The sequence below is a fragment of the Rattus norvegicus genome, chromosome 9 (genome assembly GCF_036323735.1).
Source record: "Rattus norvegicus strain BN/NHsdMcwi chromosome 9, GRCr8, whole genome shotgun sequence".
Lineage (NCBI taxonomy): Eukaryota > Metazoa > Chordata > Mammalia > Rodentia > Muridae > Rattus > Rattus norvegicus.
Genome location: NC_086027.1, coordinates 91,371,831 through 91,392,031, shown reverse-complemented (window position 1 = coordinate 91,392,031; position 20,201 = coordinate 91,371,831). Strand labels below are relative to the sequence as shown.

The 20,201-nt window shown below is 44.2% G+C and overlaps 1 protein-coding gene across 2 annotated transcripts in view; it reads right to left on the bottom strand.

Moving 5' to 3' along the window:
• Col4a3 (collagen type IV alpha 3 chain) overlaps positions 1-20,201 on the bottom strand; it is a 129,099-nt gene that overhangs the window by 61,057 nt on the left and 47,841 nt on the right. For both annotated transcript variants that reach the window (XR_005488938.2, NM_001413988.1), the window contains exons 2-11: positions 12,436-12,492; positions 10,977-11,066; positions 7,327-7,371; positions 6,028-6,072; positions 5,030-5,092; positions 4,356-4,409; positions 3,608-3,634; positions 2,661-2,738; positions 915-977; positions 770-805 (exon numbers count right to left, since the gene is read on the bottom strand). Coding sequence is in view for 1 of the 2 variants with exons in the window: in NM_001413988.1 (NP_001400917.1) it covers positions 770-805; positions 915-977; positions 2,661-2,738; positions 3,608-3,634; positions 4,356-4,409; positions 5,030-5,092; positions 6,028-6,072; positions 7,327-7,371; positions 10,977-11,066; positions 12,436-12,492 (558 nt within the window). In the remaining variant the exon portion in view is untranslated. The remainder of the gene's footprint in view (positions 1-769; positions 806-914; positions 978-2,660; positions 2,739-3,607; positions 3,635-4,355; positions 4,410-5,029; positions 5,093-6,027; positions 6,073-7,326; positions 7,372-10,976; positions 11,067-12,435; positions 12,493-20,201) is intronic.

Sequence of the window (20,201 nt, the reverse complement as noted above, 5' to 3'; positions counted from 1 at the left end):
ACAATGGATGACACAAGAGTTGGGGACGAGGAATGGAAGCCACCCAGAGAGAATTTTCCCAATTAAGCTACTGTCTGGTTTTGATCTCCTTGGCTGGCTACTTCCTGGTGAGCCCTTAACTCCTGGCTACCTAACTTCCTGTGTCACTTCGCTTTCTGATGCTCTAATTTGTCACACTAAAAATAAGAGAGGTGAGTAACTGAATGTCAAGCTTCTGAAATTAACGTCAGAAAAGCCAAAAGTGGAATACAAGGGAGAGAGACAGAGAGACTGCTTGTGTGCATCTAACGATGAAGTAGTAATCGTGAAAGCCCACTGGGAAGTGTCCAGTTCATTAGGTCAGCAATATTAGTTAGAACCACTGTGCTTAGTAATAGTTCCTTGGTGAGGCTCAGCTCCACTCAATATTTTTATCCTGAAACTACAGCTTGAATTTTGAATAGAAACACCCAAAGCACCCAGATTGAAGGCCAAATGGACTTGGCTTTTATCTAGCCACATAGGTCATGTGGATTTTGCAAAGCAGCCCACTGTAAGAATTGATGTGATGAGGCAGGGTTACTAGAAATGGAAACCAATATGTTAGAAACTCCTGCTTTCTTCTGTTGTTCTGAGTCATGGATTAAGTTACTGCTGGCCCTGACCCCTTTCCTGCAGGTACTCCTGTATCCCCTGGGAGGTACCCACAGTGGTCTGCTCAAAGAAGTAAGCTAGGCTTTTGGACTGGCTACGGCGCTCTGACTATTACAAATTAGGAAGTTAGACTTACTTTGGGTCCTCTGGGTCCCATCGCTCCTGGGAAACCCTAGAAAAGGCCATAAATAAAAGTTACAGCAGGAATCTCAGCCAGCCAGAGAATGCTCTAAAACATGGGCTATCACCGATGCGCATAGCTGCCTTGACTTCATACTCACAAAAAATCCTGGGGGCCCTGGTGGGCCGGCAGGCCCTGGGAAACCTGGGGGTCCTGGTAAACCCTTGAAGTTAGAAAAAAGGAAAAAGAGGGAGTTTAATGCACTTGCCAGTTAATGCCAAAGTCAGACATAGTGATGTATTAAGGAAATCACAAGAGCATACTGCCTCCCCTCTAAGTGACTGCAAACGACTACAGTGAGTTCCAAACACATTACTGTAGGATACAAATGCCTAAAACATCTGAGGCTACTGCATACATGGGCATGGCCAGGGATGCTTCCTGATTTGGGCAATTCAATTTCCAGGGTTTTTCTTTCCTCTCTCTTTTCTCTATCTCCTCCCTGTCTTTCCCTCCCTCTCTGTATTTGGGCAGTTGTGTTTCTTCTCCTCCTTTAGAGCTGTCCCCACCTGCAGCTCTCTTGCCTAGTTTTCCTTCTACCTATATGACCTACTTCTTCCCCCTTCCTATCTCTGTGGCTGACCTTCTCAGAAGGATGCCCTCTCTGATGGACCAGTGCCTCCAGCTAGCCGACTGTGCCACTGGAACCCTGGGCTCCCTCTCAGTCTATCCAAAGGTTTTCTTCCTGGTTGATATTTCTACCCCACTTCCTTGACTTATTTTTCTGATCAGCATTCATTACTATTACCGTGTAACACATGGTATAGTTAGTTATTGATTGATGTTGCTTCTGTCTTCTCATTAGAATGTAGAGAGGACAAGAAGTTTCAGAACTGGTATTTTGGCTGATCTAGACCCTAGCGCCTAGAAATAATCCCTCCATACAACTGGCATTTAAGAAACCTTCCTTACATAAATGCATTGCAATGTCTTCGGCCACCCACTGTCCAGTATAGAGTGCACAGGAGCCACCCATGTTTCTGGTCACTACTTTCCTTTCCGCAATGATTGATTCCTAAGCAAAGGATCAAGAGCCATCCCTTTCCATTGCCTCTCTCAGAAGCCTATTCCAGCCCCTAGCCACATTCCTATGACTGTTCTACTCCTAGTCAGAAGTCACGGTTCACCCTCAGTTAGCCCCAGTCACCATGTGAGCACATCCCCTGCTTCAACTCAAACTGATTCACTGAAGCAAATCTCTTCTTCTCAGAGATTTCCACCATTAATTCTGAGCTATGTTAAGTTACTTCTGGCTAATTGGCCTGAAATTTAGCAATTATAGCCTATATCTATCTAAGGGCTCTTCTGAATCATGAAATACACATGACCCCCAAATAGCTGTGTCTCACTGGATCTGGTATTGAATACCTCCAGGCTAGCTACAGATGAACTAGTGAAGCAAACCATGCAGTGTTCAAGGGGAGGGAGCTACGCTTCAACAGAGCTCTTAAAAATAACGCGTATTGAAACCAGGGTGTTCTTTAACCATCCAGTTTTAAATGGTAGTCAATGCATGGTGTACGCCCGTCCTTGGTTTCAGTGAATACAGGGCAAGTAGAACTCTTTTTCTGAAGATTCTTAGGCTCGGGAGCTGAGTGACAGAGACTTAAGAAGGGATTAAAAGACAAACACAATGTCATTTCTGCAAAACAACATGTTCCTTCTCCTAATGAGGTCAAGGTAATGTTAGAATAACAGCTGAGGTGAGAGTATGGATTGGGAGAGAAGAGGACAAAAAGAAAAACAGGCAGGCAAGAAAGAGGGTGGAAGGGAAGAAAGGAAGAGGGAGAGAGAATTTGAGGATGAAGAGGAAGATGACTGAACACTCCTTCTGGGAGTGTTGTACCTGGAAGCCTGGAGCCCCCGGAGGACCAGGGTCACCTTTTCCATTGAATTCTCCGTCTTCTCCTTGAGCAGGCTTGCCCTTAAAGGCAGAGACAGTCATCAATACCAATTAACTTTATAGTTTCAAAACCCCCCATAAACGTTATTGAAGGTCAAACTTCCTTAAAAATGAGAGGGTTTGGGAGGTATGCGCTTGGAGAAGTGTCTTAAAAATGTGCAATTGTTCCATTTCAAAGAATTAAAAAAAGACTTTAAAACGTATAAATTATACATAATGTGCTTCTTTATGGCATTTATGTACTTGTATAAATAATGCATATACAATTCATATTTACTCCTCATTATCCCATCTCTCTCACACCCTACAGATCATAGGGCTCCCATACTTTCATGTCTTTCTCTTCTTTTCCCTGTGTGTGTGTGTGCGTGTGTGCGTGTGTGCGTGTGTGCGTGTGTGTGTGTGTGTGTGTGTGTGTGTGAAGCATGAACTCCTACCGAAGAAAATGTCTCTCCTTCCTCAACAACCATTAGCTTACCTCAGTTAGAAGTGGGGCTTCAGAAGCCCCTCCCCTCTCTCTTGTACTAATTTTTAAAACTAACAATTTATTGTGATGGGAGGGAAGAATTAGGAATAATAGATCATTTCCCAAGACACCTGAATTGGCAGCAATTCTTGACCCAAGAACATGGAGTCTGGAACATGAGATCAGCTTCCTTCCGCTAGATCCTCCTTCCTTAAAAGATGATGTAATTGACCCACAGACCCATCTATGACAACAGCCAGAGGAGAAAGTGCTGTGTTTTAATTTCTATAGCATCTGAATTATTAATACCAAGGCCTGGTTTATGATGTCTGTTTGAAATGTTTATATTTGATTAATTAATTGGAGTCCTTTTTTATATGTATGGTTAGAGAACTCCCATCATAGTAGTTGACAAAGGACTCACCTTTTGTCCTTTTAAGCCATCAGGACCCTAGGAAAGAGGCTACATATTAACCACTGGAAGCTGAACAAATCCATACACTTGACCTTGTCTCCACAATGTCATGGTTTCTTCATCATCCGCCTTCATCCAACACAACCAACCTCTCTCTCATCCTGCCTGCAAATTTGCATCCTGTTCTCCCACTTATTTCTCAGCTCCAGATATGCCTCCCTGTTCCTTCCTACCATGGAAACATTGCTTTCCAAGGTCAGCAACCTCTTCATGTTGCTAAAAACAAGACCCCATTCCTAGTATTATTAGACTTTTTGGCAGCATCGGGCTGTCCCATTTTTCCTTGAAGTAAATCTTCCTCAGGGCTTCCATACTCTTACTGGTTTCTCTCTGCTGTTAGGGCCTTCTCTCCTTTCTCTGTTCATTTGCCTTGACTTAGAAGTTACATGCTTGAATAAAGTCTGACATTTAAATCCCTGTTTTCTTGCTCTCGCTCTGAACTGCTAGATTCTTGACCTCATATCGTCACTTCCAGTCGGTATGCCTAATATACATCTTTACGTGAATATGTCAAAAGTAAGACAAAGTCTTAATTTCTAAACTGACCTTATAATTCATTTTTCCTCTCCCCCTTTGTTTGTTTGTTTGTTTCTTTTTTCTTTTCAGTCTCCTGAGAGATATTGTTCATAGAATATAGAATGGACAGCTTTCATTCATAATTTATGTCTGTGAAATGGAGTTAGAGAGGCAAACTTACTGGGAGCCCTGCATAGCCTGGTGTGCCAGGAATGCCTGGGAATCCTTGTTCACCCTAGAAGACATGGGAAGTTTGTCAGAATTCTTAGTTGTGCTAGAATAGCTCATAGCTATCCCTGTCTCTTCCCCCAACCCTGCAGTGACAAATCTAGGCAAACCAGTTCAAGTTCCTCATGGCTACTGATCAGAAGGCAGAGGGCCAGAAACCCGTTATCTTAATTGCGAATAAGATTGGGGTCTACCGCTTCTCAAATTGTGCATAAATGGCCACCTAATTGTGCCAAGAACTTTTTAATTGCTGCTTCTTGGTAATTAGTTCTCTCGTGGCCCATGTTCTAGGGGAAAGGAGGGCTCAGTTAGGACAAAAAAAGTAGCGAGTGGGCCCTGCAATCTCAGATTTTCCTTTCTAGACACTAACTTTGTACTCAAAGCTTTAGTCTCTGATTTTGATATCTACGACCCCTGATGGAAGCAGTTGAGAGTCTGTGGGAACTGTTGGGAAACTCCCCTAAAACTGTACGGAAGGGGAAAGGAAGTAATTTCTACTCAAAATCATGCTGTGGGTCCTGACTAAAAGAATGTTTTGGGAAAGTCGACTTCCATCTCAGTGCAGCTCCAATTTGACTTGTTCTTTCAGCAAGACTCTCACTAATCCTCCGGGCAGGCAGTACATACCTTAGAGCCATTGCATCCTGGTAAACCAGCCAGCCCAGGAGGCCCAGGGTAGCCTGGGATGCCCTAGAAAAAGAGGAAGAGTCACTGACAAAGACAGAGGTAGCATCACAAGGTCCAGGATCCAGCAAAAACGTCAGGATCAAGGGAAATGGTGCATGATTTGAAACAGCTGTAGGCTAGAAATGCTCACACAAGTTTAAACCATAGACTTTTAGATATAGCTTAAATATCATAGCAAATAAAACATATTAGCTAAGATACAAGTTTAAATCATAGACTTTTAGATATAGCTTAAATATCATAGCAAATAAAACATATTAGCTATGGTACAGATTGTTGGCTAAGATGTGGATATTTTAGATAAAACAGGAAACAGAATTGCATGCCATACTCTTCTGAGTGAGGGATTGGTGGGCAGGGCTGGAGAGACAGACACACCGGTGAGGGATGTTTTTGTTCTATGCCACTAACAGGCTTGTTCTTTGTACTATTGTTTCTACTCAGTCTGCCCAGATATCACACAAAGCCATACTCTGCCATGACCAGTGTAGCTTTTTCTTGTAAAGAGTGTGTCAAGACTGTTTCCTTGGGTGACTATTTTAATGTCTTTATTAAATGAGCATGTGAGTGAGAATACACACACACACACACATTATACACACACATTATACACACACATCACACACACATACATATATATACATACAAATGTTTACATACACACATATATTATACACACACATTGCACACATACAAACACACACAAATGCATATACATGTATACTCACATACACATACATGCATACATACACATATACATTCACAATTACACATACATAATACTACATACAGACAGACACATATACACACATGCATACATAGACATGCACACACAGAGACACACAGACAGAGACATACACAGACCCACTTACACACACACAGGTACACAAAGACACACACACACACACACACACACACACACATTTCTCATCACTTACTGGAAGTCCAGGAGGACCTGCAAACCCTGGTAATCCAGTTATTCCCTAAATGTAAGCAAAATAAGAAGGGGGTAGAAAGAGAAAACAATTAAAATGTTCATCCTATAAATATAAAATGATTTGCTATGTCAGTAATCATTTGTTAGCAAGTATGGACTGCATATAGAAAAATGATTAGAAAAAGAAACAAAATGGCTAGACAAATCTTGTACATCTTACCTTTACAAAACTTTAAAAAATTTTTGTTTTGTTTCATGACAGCCAGCCTTGCTCTGTACGTGCCTAGGCTGGTCTCGAACGCACTATGTTCATATCTCAGGCTGGCTTTTATGCCCCTACCTTCTATTTCTAGAATTGGTGAGTGTGTATGTCTGTGTGTTTGTCTCTAGGTGTGTCTCTGTGTGTGCACATATGTGTGGTATCTGTCAGTCAGGCTATCTATCTATCTATCTATCTATCTATCTATCTATCTATCTATCTATCCGGTTCCTCCCTCAAATTGCACTCAGGTAATCAGACTAGCACCTCAAGCACTTTCTCCTGAGAAAAGTTTTACTTTATAGAACTTTTTGAAAGGGGGTTTCTTTGGTTGTGGGGGATTCTTTATTATTTGTTCTTTCAGAAAAGGTCTCACTCTATATAACCAGGGCTAGTCTGGGACTATCACTAGGCGCCCAACTTTAAGCTTATAGCAATCCTCCTGCCTCAGCCTCTTGAGTGCTGAGGTTGTAGGTGTGAGTCACCACACCTGGCTGAAATTCATTTTTACTGTATATTTTGCATGTAGTAAAATGTTTATGTCTTCTGTAAAAAGCATGGGGACAAATATCTATATCTATCTCTCTCTATATATATTATATACATCCCTCCCTCCCTCCCTCCCTCCTTCCTTCCTTCCTTCCTTCCTTCCTTCCTTCCTTCCTTCCTTCCTTCTTCCCTTCCTTCCTTGGAGTCATGCTGTCCCTAACTCTCAGTCCTCCTGCCTTGTCACTAGAGGGTTGGGATGCTACCATCATGGCTGGCATACTTACCTTAATTCCTAAGTTCTCCCACATCGATCAGGAACAGCACCCTCTTCTCCTCACAGTTCTCTGCACCCTTCCCCCATCAGTTCACATGTGTCTCTAAGGTAGTGGCCATTATTGTGACCATGACCCAGTGGGTTAGCTTTGCTGTTCTCAAACTCTATCTACGGAGCTGAACACGATGCGCTCACTCTTCCCTGACATTTGAATAATGTTTACCGTTAGAAGAAGAACGTTCAGCCAACAATCGGAATGGATGGGTTGAACTACTAACCCTGATGCCTTTGGGGCCAGTGAGTCCTGGAAGTCCTGGGGAGCCCTAGATCCAAGTGGAAAGAGAAAGAATCAGTCCCGTAAAAACCCTTTGTACCCAGTCTTATCTCCGTGTGAACAGTTTTGCTTTTGTGATTGTTTTGTGGTTAATAAGATTTGATCACTTGCTGCTTCTAATCAAGAGACAATAGGAAGGGACAGATAAATCTGCATGGAAACCTTTGCTACTCTGAGTGGGATTAGGGACCACTGAGCAGAGACTTAGTGTCAACCTGGGGGCTTGCTGCAAGGAAGACGGTCTCAAACAGCCCACCCCGTATCCTCCTCCCAGGTATATTGATTCACAATCAATGATTCAACAGGATCCTGCCAGGGTTCTCCTTCGTGGGAAAAGTACTGTGGGCCTGTAAAAGACCCACGTTAGCCAAGCAGCTGCTGAGGTCTGATAAGGAAGAACGCCAGAGTTACAATAGCAAAGGAGACTGGAGATTCTGTGCTGAAGAAGCACTTCCTAACACAATGTGCCAGACACATTCCGGTAAATAAACAACAGAGTGAGGGCTGCCTGCACCAGAGACAATCTTGCTTCCAGCACACAATGAATCTTGGTCTGAGGCCCCATTTTTTTTTTTATAGAGAATAACCTTAAATGGAGAATATTTTAACTAAGCTCCTTGCTGTGAAAGCACCATCGTTCAAAAGCCATTTTCATCATTCCACAGTTTCAGGGGTTTTTTCTTCTTCTTTTTTCTTTGTTCTTTTCTTTTGGAAAGGCTGTTACAGAGACTTCTGAGATTGGACCATCAAGGCCAAAGTGAGCCATTCCTTTCTGAGGTGGAATTCCTGGGTGCAAGGCCATATTCAAGGCTGTCTCTTCTCCCACTCCAGCCCCTCCCTCCATGGGAGCTGTTTTGTGTTATGTAGAGGGCAGAAAAGTAGACAGGTTTTCAGGATTTACTCCCCCCTGCTGTAAATCTTCTCATGCAGAAAATATCACGTAGAACGGAAGCTTATAAATCTGAAAATGTTTTGTCAAGTTTTTAATGGTCTCTGAGTTTTGCCGTTGGCCAGCCACTCCTTTGGAGTATTTTTAGCTATGCCTGAAAATAAGATATCGTGACATAGCAGGTGTTTTCTGCGTTGGCTTTATGGAATGTTTGCACACTGTGTGATCCATGGGAAGCACCACAGTGAGGACAATTGTAATTGCAACCAGCATTCCTAAAGACGTGTTGAAAGCAAGCGAGCAAAGTATGGAGAATAAAACAAGAGAGGAGTCCTTGCTGGGCCTTGGTGGTACACACCTTAGTCCCAGTACTTGGGGGGCGGAGGCAGGTGGATCTCTGTGAGTTCCAGGCCAGCCTGGTCTGACTACATAAAAACATTGTGTAAAAAACAGGTTCTCAGATAATCCACCTGTAGGTTTCCCATGTCCGAAATCGTTTACTAATGAAATAAAGGGAAATCCAAGCCCAATCACTGAAAATAGTAGAAAATTCAGTCTCAGCCCATACTCTGTGTTTTAAAAGTGTGCATGTGTATGCATGGATACATGCATGCTTGTGTGTGTGTGTGTGTGTGTGTGTGTGTGTGTGTGTGTGTGTGTGTGTACATGTGGAAGTCAGATTTGGCAGCGGGAGGGGTGTCTTCCTCTGTCCCTCTTCACCTTGTGTTTTTGGACAGAATCTCTGACCGAATTGAAAGTTTATTGACGCAGGCTGGCTGGCCAGGAGCTCCAGGACTCCCATCCCCGCGGTTACAGAGGTGCAGTGCTGTGCCTGGCTTTTGCTGGGGATCTAAGCTCAGGTCCTCCTGCTCGTGTAGCAAGCACACTTTACCTTCTGAGCCATCTCCCCATCCTTGCTGTTTCAAAGTTGGCACCAGAAGGAGAGAAAGAGAAAGAGGGCGGTGCCGTGGGCGAGATAGACAGAGATGGAGAGTGCTTGGGAATCAGACTTGCTTTGCAAACCCCAAGTGCAGGTTCAGCTCCCTCGGTGTAGTAATGGCTTCTCGGTTCTGTCTTCAGAGCTTCCTTTATTCCTCCTAAGCTCCTTCATCCTTCCAGAGAGATCAGGGCACCAAGTCCTAATGGTTGACACCTACACAGTCCCCAAATCCCTTGGGATTCATCATCACATCAAGAGACACGTCTTTGGATGAAGGGATTTTTGATAGACTCTTGGCTGGGGGTGGGGGTGGGGATGATCACAAGAAAGGTCAAGCCATGATTAGAAGCTTGGAAACTCTAGCTGCAACCCATTGTCTAAGGAGCAAAGGTGCTAGAGTCTGGTTTAGGGGAGGCTCCTGCCTCCTAGAGGAAGCCTCTGTAAGAATCCCTAGCCTAAGGTTCAGTTGGGCTGAAGGGGATCTGTGTGTCCAGAGAGTGAGATACTTCACTTCCGGGGAATGGAGGTGCCTGCACTAAGACCTTCATGAATCCTGTGTTCTTGTCTATCTCTTCAGATGCATCCTCTACAATAAAGTGGTAATCACAGAGAGGTCCCCTGGAGTTCTGTGTATGGGCATTACCGGGTCAAAGTGAAGAGAAAATGAAGCACAGGGAGGAGTAACTGGGGCAGTGCTTGGCAGAGGGAAAATGCACCGTTTAAGTGTTCTAGTGTATGTCAATACAGTATGGGATTTTAAAAGATTCCACAGAGATCACTTATAATTATCGTTCATAGCTTATAGCTCACAGCTTGTTGGAGGTCAGTAGTCAGGGGAATGAGTTTGTATGCCTGACAGCCCAGGTGTGTGGCTAGCTGATGTCCCCAGGGAAGGAATAATAGGCAGATCTAGTGGTTCACGGTTATCTGGTAGTTCCTCTTGGGTATTTATTGAAGCAAGAGCCTTTGACTATCACCACAGCCTTTAGGATGAAGCTGCATGGTAAGCTGGCAGCCCCCTGCTTCAAACCTGAGGAGCGCAATGCTCACCAGACCCCACAAAGGAACGGGTGATGGGGAGACAGGAATAGAGTCAGGGATAGGGGACGTCCAAAAACAAAGGCAGACAGATGTTTCCAGATGGGAAGTAAAGCAGAGGTTCATGCTAGGTCAGGATCCAAAAGTACCCTCCACAGTGGTCATTTGGAGGTCACTGGTGAAATTTGCAGGAATGTTTTCAGGGAAGAATCCAAACGCAAAGTGGCTTTGGCTAAGGGAGGAAGAGCGGGAGACCCACAGGTACCACACTACCTACTCCTCCAAGAGCCTGACCTAAAGAAAAGACAAGGAGAGGATGAAAATCCTGTCGTTAGGGGACCTGCAAAGATCTAGACGAATTTGTGTGCCAGCATAGCAAAACTTGTATGTTTCTGCCCTGAGATAGAAAAGCCAATACCGAGAGCATTAACTCCAAGATCCTTTAGAAAGGAGATGCTCCCGAACTAATGGAATCCCAGTGGTCAGGCACAAGTGAAAGTGGAAAAGTCCTCCTCCCCCCATGTAAGAGAAGCTTGGCTACATTTATGGGCAGAAACTACACATGGCCTGGGTGGATGAGCTGGGTGAAAGCTCGGTAAGAGAGGAAACCAAGAACTTGTTTTATAGTCGCCAGGTGGGGAATCTATACAGTCTCAATGGCCCATAGGGTGAGCGTGGAGAGGGGTTGGGTGGGCAGAGGATTTACCAAGCTTGCAGGCTGACATACCTTGGGTCCCTGTGGTCCAGGCAAGCCTTCAGGGCCTGGGAATCCTTTCTGGCCAGGAAATCCAGGGGGCCCAGGGAAGCCGATCTCCCCCTGTTAAAACGAAAAGAAATCAAGAAGCAAGCAGCAGTTATCCAGCAACACGCGCTGCCAGAGGGCAGCCTTCTCTTCGCAATGATGCTCTTCTCTTGTATCAAGGGGTTGCAAGTTAGCACTGCAGCTCCGAGGGTAGCCAGCGTCTACTAATGTATGTCCATAGGCTGCAGAGTGGTGCCCATGTCCTTTAGAGACTTTCCCCAGACACTAGACCTACCCAGGACAGAGGTTAGAGGGAAAGGGACCAAGAATTGAAAGGACAGTCTTGATAGAAAGTCAAGATTAGTGGAATGTGTTTATTAAGAGGTGGAGACGGTAAAGATGAGGAGAAAGGGTGTGTTTTGAGTTCTTAGTAAAGATGAAAGGAAAACAGAATACCATGGAGATGTGAACTCAAAAGCATTTTTGATGAAAAGGAACGAGTCTCTCAGCCGGTTGTTTTCATGGAGTTTCAGGAGAGGCATCAAGAGCAGCACAGCACAAAGTGTGAGCTAAATGATCTTGTAGGTAGGGCTGGATGACGCTATGGGGAAGCGTCCGGTAGAGTGAGTAAAATAGAATTTCACCAACAAAAACCTTCCCAGGAACCAGAATACTGCAAACAGTCTTCAACAGTCAAGGCTACTAGTTAGTTCGATCAAGTTTGCAACAATTGGCAAACAAAATACAGATAAAATTACCATTGTAATTATCATATAGGCATGTATAAATATTTAGACAGCTCAAAATGTGCTTTCTTTGAAGCATTTTTAATAGTTATTTTTCAATATCGTTGAGCCATTAATTAATATCTCTGAGAGAAAAGAGGTTGGTAAACAAACGAAGATACTTTAGCTCTGCCCCTGTCTTAATTACCATAAATTGGGAGTTAATGGAGCAAACTGATGAGATTTCGCAGCCTTCGTTTTCCTTGCATTCTTCAAAGGAGCTTTGAATTTTTAACTAGAGGGCTGCTGCCGATTTCGCCACCAGGGGGCGGTCTTGTTCCAGTGCTGTAGCCCAGAGTCTGCGGGTTTCAATGTTTACATCGAAGCGAGAGAATTAAGTTGTTTTAATTTCTTCTCTCGTGTTTAGTAACATTATAAATATAGCGTATGCTAGGGAGGCTTCATAAAAATGTTCTTTTGCTGCCAACTCGCTACTTATTCAGCCAAGAGAGTTACAGTCTGGCTGCCAGTATTTACCCAAGGTAGCCGGGGGCGATGAAGTTTTCCTAGAAGGCTTTCAACATTGTTTAAGGTTAATGTTTATATACAATTACTTTAAAGGTGGATTTAGGGGACTGGATGATGATCTCCACTACAGAAGGGCAAAGTGTGGCAGACTCAGGCATCTGTGAAGAGGCAGCAGGAAATTCTTGTCTTACCTTCTCCCCTTTAGTTCCCCAGCAGAGGCATTTTCCTTTGCCTTCGCAGACACAGCCCTGGGAAGAGCAAAAGAGGACAGTTGATGGATAGCAAACTCTTCTGATCTTTGAACCTTGGACACCTGAACCATGATCCGCATGACATTGTGGCAACACTTCAATAAAAAGGAATAGAAAAAAAATCATAGAAGAAATGTCAAATGACATAGAAGTGTCTTTTTTTTTTTTCTTTTCAACTAAGACCTAGGAAGTTAGGCGGTTTACTTGTGGAAAGGGTGAAGGTGGTCAACCCTCCTCCCTTTTCTATGATAATAAAAAGTTGAATTATAGGAAACTGCCATTGATGTAGGTGGGAAGTGGTTGGTCTAACATTGGTGTATTTTTAGGTTCATTAGAATGTGTGTGTGTGTGTGTGTGTGTGTGTGTGTGTGTGTGTGTGTGTGTGTGTGACAGAGAAAGAGAGAGAGAGAGAGAGAGAGAGAGAGAGAAGGCAGAGACAGACAGAGAGACAGACAGACAGAGAGACAGACAGATTTGGCTTCAATGCATATTTAATCCTGGCTCTCCTGTGTGCACCACCTCTCCTATGTTATGATTGAATGCGTACCATTTTCTCCATGTGGTTCTAAGCTTTGCTTCCCTGAACTAGCATTCAAGACTGGTATAAGAATATTAATGTCCAGATGTCTGGCAGAGGCAGGGCACACCTTTAATCCCAGCACTCCGGAGGCAGAGGCAGGCAGATCTCTGAGTTCAAGGCCAGCCTGGTCTACAGAGTGAGTTCCAAGAGAGCCAAGGCTACACAGAGAAACCCTGTCTTGAGTGAGGGACCTTCTAGTCTATCTAGTCTATGACCCTTTGGCACATACAAATCAACTCTAAAAAATATTACCCACCTACAGGAAAAGAAGAATAAAAACAGTCATAAGTAGTCGCTTTAATATGTACTTTTATATACCTGATATATTCTACAGTCATACATGAATCTTTTCCTTCATTGTTTCCTTTAGTCAATACTAACTGCTTCTATAGAAAAAAATATAATTGATAATTGACAATATCAATGGTAATTGATGACCTAAGAAATTGAGGAAACCGGAAGGGAACTTAGAAAGAAAACGAAATTCTATTTGTGCAGCTGAAAGGAAAAGAGTCTCAAAAATCTAATTAACTGAATGTATTTCCTTGGGTGAGAACAGGAGACTTTTCTGCCATCCATGGAAGAGGGTGCGCGATGGTTTTCCCGCCCTCACTCCTTCCATGCATTGTGATCCCGTGAACCGGAAGTACTGACTGAGGTACCCAGTCTGCAGGTCACAGGTGTCTGTAGTGGTAAGGACCCATCCTAGTTGTCTCAACAGTCTATATTCCTATCAGTCAAGTAATTAACTGCACTCTTCTTAACAATGGGTTCCCTGAACATCCGTGTCATCTGACAAACTGTCAGGAGGGCAGATTCTCATCTCCGTCCCACAACTGAGTCAGAAGCGTTTGGACTAGCGCTCGGGAATCCCTTTCATCAAGACCTCTTTGCTGCTAGTGATTTCTTTCTCACAGCTGAGAACCCTGTCTCTGCATGAACTTGACATCGTATACATGGGGTTTCCAAGCCACTGTACTCAATTAGAGTATGCATGACAGCCCTAGCCCCTGTCCTCAATCGATAGCATGAAGTTCTGCCTCTCTCAAACCATAGATGACTGGATCCTGAACATCTCATTTAGGGAAAGGGAGTGGGGGACATGGTTATCCTCTAAACATAAGAATATTATATGGGGCCACAAGGCAGGCTTAATTCAATTTTATTTTGTTTATTCTATATCATCTATCTATCCATCTATCCATCCATGAGTCCTTCCATCCATCCTTCTATCTTCATTTATTTGTTTTTTTAACCTTGAACTTTTTTTCTTGGATATTTTTATTTACATTTCAAATGCTATTCCCTTTCCTGCTTTCTTGTCCATAAGCCCCCTATCCCATTTCCCTCCCCCTTCTTCTATAAGGGTATTCTCCCCTCCAACCACCCCCACTTCCTGCCTCCCTGCCCTGACATTCCCCTACACTGGGGGAGGGAGGGGTCCAGCCTTGGCAGGACCAAGAACTTCTCCTCCCATTGGTGCCCAAGAAGGCCATCCTCTGCTACATATGCAGCTGGAGCCGTGGGTCTGCCCATGTGTATTCTTTGGATGGTGGATTAGTCCTTGGGAGCTCTGGTTTGTTGGCATTGTTGTTTATCTCATGGGGTTGCAGCCCCTTTAGCTCCTTTAGTCCTTTCTCTAACTCCTCCTTGGGGACCCCGTTGTCAGTTATCTATTTGTTTTGAGTAAGAGTCGTTCAGTCTCTACTCTGGAAACCTTTCGACTGTAGCTTGAACACTGCATCCACCTTGAACTCCTTTAGTCTAGGCCACATCTCCTCTCATGGAACTTCTGTAGTTTCATGTTTAATGTATATTTTCCTGATGGCTGTATGTTCCAGGGGAGAAGGAACTGTCCAGCGTCCTTCATGTCAATGTCTTAATTGTGCCGTATACCCTGAACAAATGCTGGGCCGATCGGACGGAAGCCTACGGTTCTGCTGTGACCAAGGGGCTCCACGCCTGTGTGGTTTATGGGCAATTACGATTAAGGCGAAGACAGAGCCTTCTGAGACTGTAACATGCTGAAACTGACACAAACTGAATTATTTGTAGCATTTAAAGTCCACGTGAGAGTTGAAAGGCATTACAATAAACTGTCTTACACTGTCTCATTTAAGTTTACTAGCTGTTGATATAATTTCCACATACACTTCATTTTCCTCTGGCTCTGTTGCTCTCTTCCTCTTTCTTTACCTCTATATACAACACACACACACACACACACACACACAAACACACACATAACACACACACACACACACGCATACACACACACACACTTCCCACCAAATCACTGAAAAACAGAGTGAATTCAGGCTGACACGCTACCTCAAAATGAGCACATATTTTTATCTAATTGCAATATTAAAAGTAAGAAACCAAAATGAATGTCATTTTAGCATACTTGCTTGTTAGAATATCGTCGCTGTATTTAAGGTTCATTTTTTTTTTAGTATTATTTATTTTATGTATAGGAGCGTTCCATCTGCATGTGCACCTGCAGGCCAGAAGAGGGCATCAGATCCCATTACAGATGGCTGTGAGCCACCATGTGGTTGCTGGGAATTGAACTCAGCTCCTCTGGAAGAGCAGCCAGTGCCCTTAACCATCAAGCCATCTCTTCAGCCTCTATTAAAGGTTCTTAATGATGGTAGAAAGTTAAAAGCTGTTTAATATCTAGGAAATCTTCGATCTTATAGTAGAGATCTCATCACTTACAAAAAAGCTATTTCTATATGTTTGTGCGTGTGTATGCATGCTATACATGTGCTGGTAAAGCTATTTCTATATGTTTGTGCATGTGTATGCATGCTATACATATGCTGGTACCTTCAGAGGCCAAAAAACTACTCCCCAAAGCTGGGGTTACCGGTGGCTGTGAGGCCCCAACATGAGTGCTAGGAGCTGAGCTTGGGTCCCCTGGGAGAACAGAAAGTGCTCTGAACTACTGAGACATCTCCTCAGCCCTACGATTTAATCTCCACTGATGTGTTCTTTTCTAACTTTTAAAAAGCTGTCTCAAACATGTCTCTTGGAAAAAGCAACTTTCTTTCAACAACGAAATTATTACCTAAATAATATTATACAAACAATATTAATGATGACTATTCCAGTGGTGTTGCAGTGTGGGGGATGGTACCAGGGTCTTGAGTTCTAGGATGGGGCCACTCTTCTCGCCCTTCAATTTTATTTTCATTACAGCTTCCTATATGGTTTTCATAGAAATATATTTGTGTCTGCTCTTTTAACCAGGCTGTTCCCCTACATCTAATTAACTTTACTTCATTACATCTCTGCGCGCTGCAGGCAGAGACTAGGGTTGGCGTGGTGTACTCTTGGCCATCCTTGTACTCAGAGATGGACACTGCTGCTCTGTTATAAAAGCAGTCTCAGTTGGCCTGCTGACTAGAAGGTGTGGAGAGGCTTTCTGGGAGCCAACTCAACGGACAGGCGTTTCACGTGAGCCCACTGTAGCCTCTCTTTATGTGTCCGCCCTACTCTTGTCTGCTTGTGGCTGTGTCTCCACAGCTGGGCCTACAGCTGTCTCTTCCCGCCTAGAGTATCAGAACTACTCCAGAATCCGTCAAACGGTCAGGGTGTGTCCTGCCTACGTGTGTATGATCGTGCTGGCTGGGACTTCGGAGTACGTGACAGTCTGCCAACTAGTGGATTCTCCACCCGACTGGGTGAACTCAACACCACAGGAAGGGCAGCTCTCTGGCAGCTCGTCAGGGGCCTGTGTGGTGATGGAGAGGGCCTGGCATGGGGCCTTATGAAATAAGCTCTCCCCCCACCTCCAGGGATGACCTTGTTGCATGCAAGGTATAAAGACTTTTCACTTTGGGCATTTCCCCTCAAATACAATTTAAAATTTTCAAGAATGTTTCAGTCAATGAACATAAGATTATTGGACTAAAGGATGGGGAGGTCATAGTTTCCTTTATACTCATTTTGAACCTATTCTTGAGACATCATGACCCCATTAATGATACAACCCATCAACTATTAGTCAGAAGTTAAGACCTTCAAAAGCCCTGTGGCTAGAGGCCATCATTAAACCAACACAGGTGACGGTTATTGCTCATGCAACATTTTTGTGATTTTCTCTTTTTCAACAGCAAAGTGCTCCTCAGGGGCCTCCTCCTGAACCTCAAGCAAGTTAAGAGCAGGAAGCTCTCAGTAATACTTTCTCTCCCTCGGAACCAGAGCGCTGCCAAAGTTATGTTTTAGCATGTTCGAATATTAAATAATTCACCCAGAGAGAATCATTCTCTTTTTTTTTTTTTTTTTTTTTGGTTCTTTTTTTCAGAGCTGGGGACCGAACCCAGGGCCTTGTGCTTCCTAGGCAAGCGCTCTACCACTGAGCTAAATCCCCAACCCCGAGAATCATTCTCTTAATGGCTTCAGAATGCAAGAGAAACATTCACAGTGAAGAATAAAAGATTTAGAATCTCATGGCCACATGTATGTCCTGTGGTTGGTTATCAGTTCCGGTTCTAACTAGAGTTCTGGGTCAATTGCCAAACGCTTCCTAGTTGCCTTGCTTGAAGAGGAAAGCATGTCTCGGGGCCCTGTAGCAATTAATGAACAAAGAGCAAGGAAAGGTCTATGGGAAGGTTTGGAGGGAGGAAAGTGAGGCGAGAGATGATATAGTTATGTTACGATCTCAAAGAATAAAAGGAGAAAAGATCCGCCTCGTGGTGGTTTGCATTGAGGAAAACGGATCAGTCAAAGGCTGCCGCAGATGGCTGTGCGCTCAGTAAGGATTCAGGCATTGGGGACTTCCCCTCTCTCTGTTCAACACAAGACTCTGTGCCAAAGGACAGCCACGTGACTGTCTGGTCTTATCCTCAGTCGGTCTTAACTTGCCATGTTCCTTCCAGACATTTCCTCCCGAGTTTATCCAGTGCCAGAGCACTGGCCTTGACTTCCAGAATAAAGATGAGACTGAAAATTCTTTGTTAATTCCACAACTGAATTACAGCGTCTGCCAGCAGGACCCGTAGAGCGCACCAAGTATGTTAGTTGATTAGCCACCTATGACTTCTACATGATACTATAAAATTTTATCTATTTAATAAAATGCTCGATAGAAATCTCTGTGCTAACATATGTAACAGGTGTACACCTTAGTCCTCACGTGGGACCGCTAACAGCAGGAGCAGCGCCTGTCTCTGACTCCATTGCCTGCCTTTGGCTCCCTTTCCCCTAACTGGACAACCTTGTCTAGCCTCAATAGAAGAAGAGGCTCTTAGCCCTACTACAACTTGATATGCCTTCTACAATTTGATATGCCAAGTGGGAATCTTGACATCCATGGGAGGTCTCCTCTTCTCTGAGGAGAAAAGGAGGCGGGGCATAGAGTGAAGGGCTGATGAGAAGGAGGGACTGGAAGGAGAGAGGGAGGGGAAGCTCTGATTGAGATGTAAAATAAATAAATTAATTAATAAAAGAGAAATCTCTGTGGTATTCAACGCTCATGCTGATTGGTGGCAAAGCACACGGACAATATACAAGAGGCAATTGCTTCTCGGCTATTGTGCAGGCAGCTTGGATGGTCTCTGTTTCGACCCCCACTCACAGCGTTCACCTATGGATGGTTGAGTGGTTAAGAGTGCATGCTGCTCGTCCAGAGGATTCGAGTTCTCTGTCCAGCATCCATGCTGGGCAGCTCACAACCACTCAGAACTCTAGCTCCAGGAGACCCACTACTCTCTTCAGTCTTCTGCCAGCACGGCATAGCATGTGGTGCTCACCCACACAGTCATACACGTAAGGGACAAAATAATAAACAAGAGATCTAATGAGCCGCATACATTCTTACTGTTAATTGAAAGGCCCTTAACACATATATTTTTACTTTTCATGAATAGAAAAGAATTTTCAGACCATCGTCCTCCTAGTCTCTGAACACGGCATGCCTCATTTTCTGCTGGCTCGTGATATGGAGGTGGCCTCTGTCTCTCTGAGCATCCAGCTACCCTGGGTCAGTGGGAGGGGAAGTTGGCATCTTCGAAGCTGATTCACACTCTACTGAGCAGGGCTGTTGAGTCTGCATTAAAATTATTGACCCTGCCCAGTCTCTGAGCCCGGCCAATGGCCGGAGGCAACGGGGTTTGTATGTGAAAAGAAGAGCTGAGGAAGTGCAAGCCAAGCGGTGCCAGACAGGCCCCCGCCAGCTGTTCTCTGCAATGTGGCCTCCGCCCAGTGACCCGGAGCCTTGGCAGCTTGCCCTTGGGTAAAGAAGGACCTAGAGAGTGGCTGCCTGTCCCGCCCACAGCCATCACCACTGAAGCCGCCCCTCTTCCCATCTTTCAGCTCCTGCCCAGGGAGATAGCTCTAGTCTAGACAGCTAACCCAGGCACCCGCTTCGGATTTTCTGGTTGACAGCAAGAGTGCAGATGACTGATTCTGACAAAGAAGGTAGCTATCTGAGTTCACCCGTGTGTTTGGAAAACAAACACTTTGGTAAAAACATGTTCGTCCTGCCTTCCTTGTTGCTAGGGAGTGAGGTGTGTGTTGTTACTACAGACTCCAGCTTCTCTTTCCCCTAAAAGTTATAAGATTTTTTTTTAAGTTTCAATTTTTAAAAATTTCTAACTAGCATACATTTTGCAGTGATTTTTTTTAAATCAAACGTCTTTGTTGATTCCGTGTCCCTTCCTCCCTGTCCTCTGTCACCTCCCTCTCCTAGTACTGCTCTGTCTACTCCTACCCACCCCCCACTTTCTGCTCTCACATCTCCTGTACCCTATAGGTCTCACCATTTTCCCCAAATCTCTTCTCCTGAGCTCCTTCCTAGTTTCATGGTTTATGTCCATATCCCACACACACACACACACACACACACACACACACACACACACACACACACTTGCATTCAGGCTTATGAACAATATCAACTCAGGTCTACATATGAGAGAAAACAGTAGATGCTTTTCTTTCTGAGCCTGTTGCTTTGGTTAATAGAATGCTTTCTAGATCCATCCTTTTTCCTGCCATTTTCATGATTTCAATGTTCTACACAGATGAATATAATCCCTTTGTGCAATGCAAGATGATTCCGATGTGCGCCACCCTGTCAGGGTCCGTCCCTCTTTTCTATTTCCTTGGTATCTCAAGC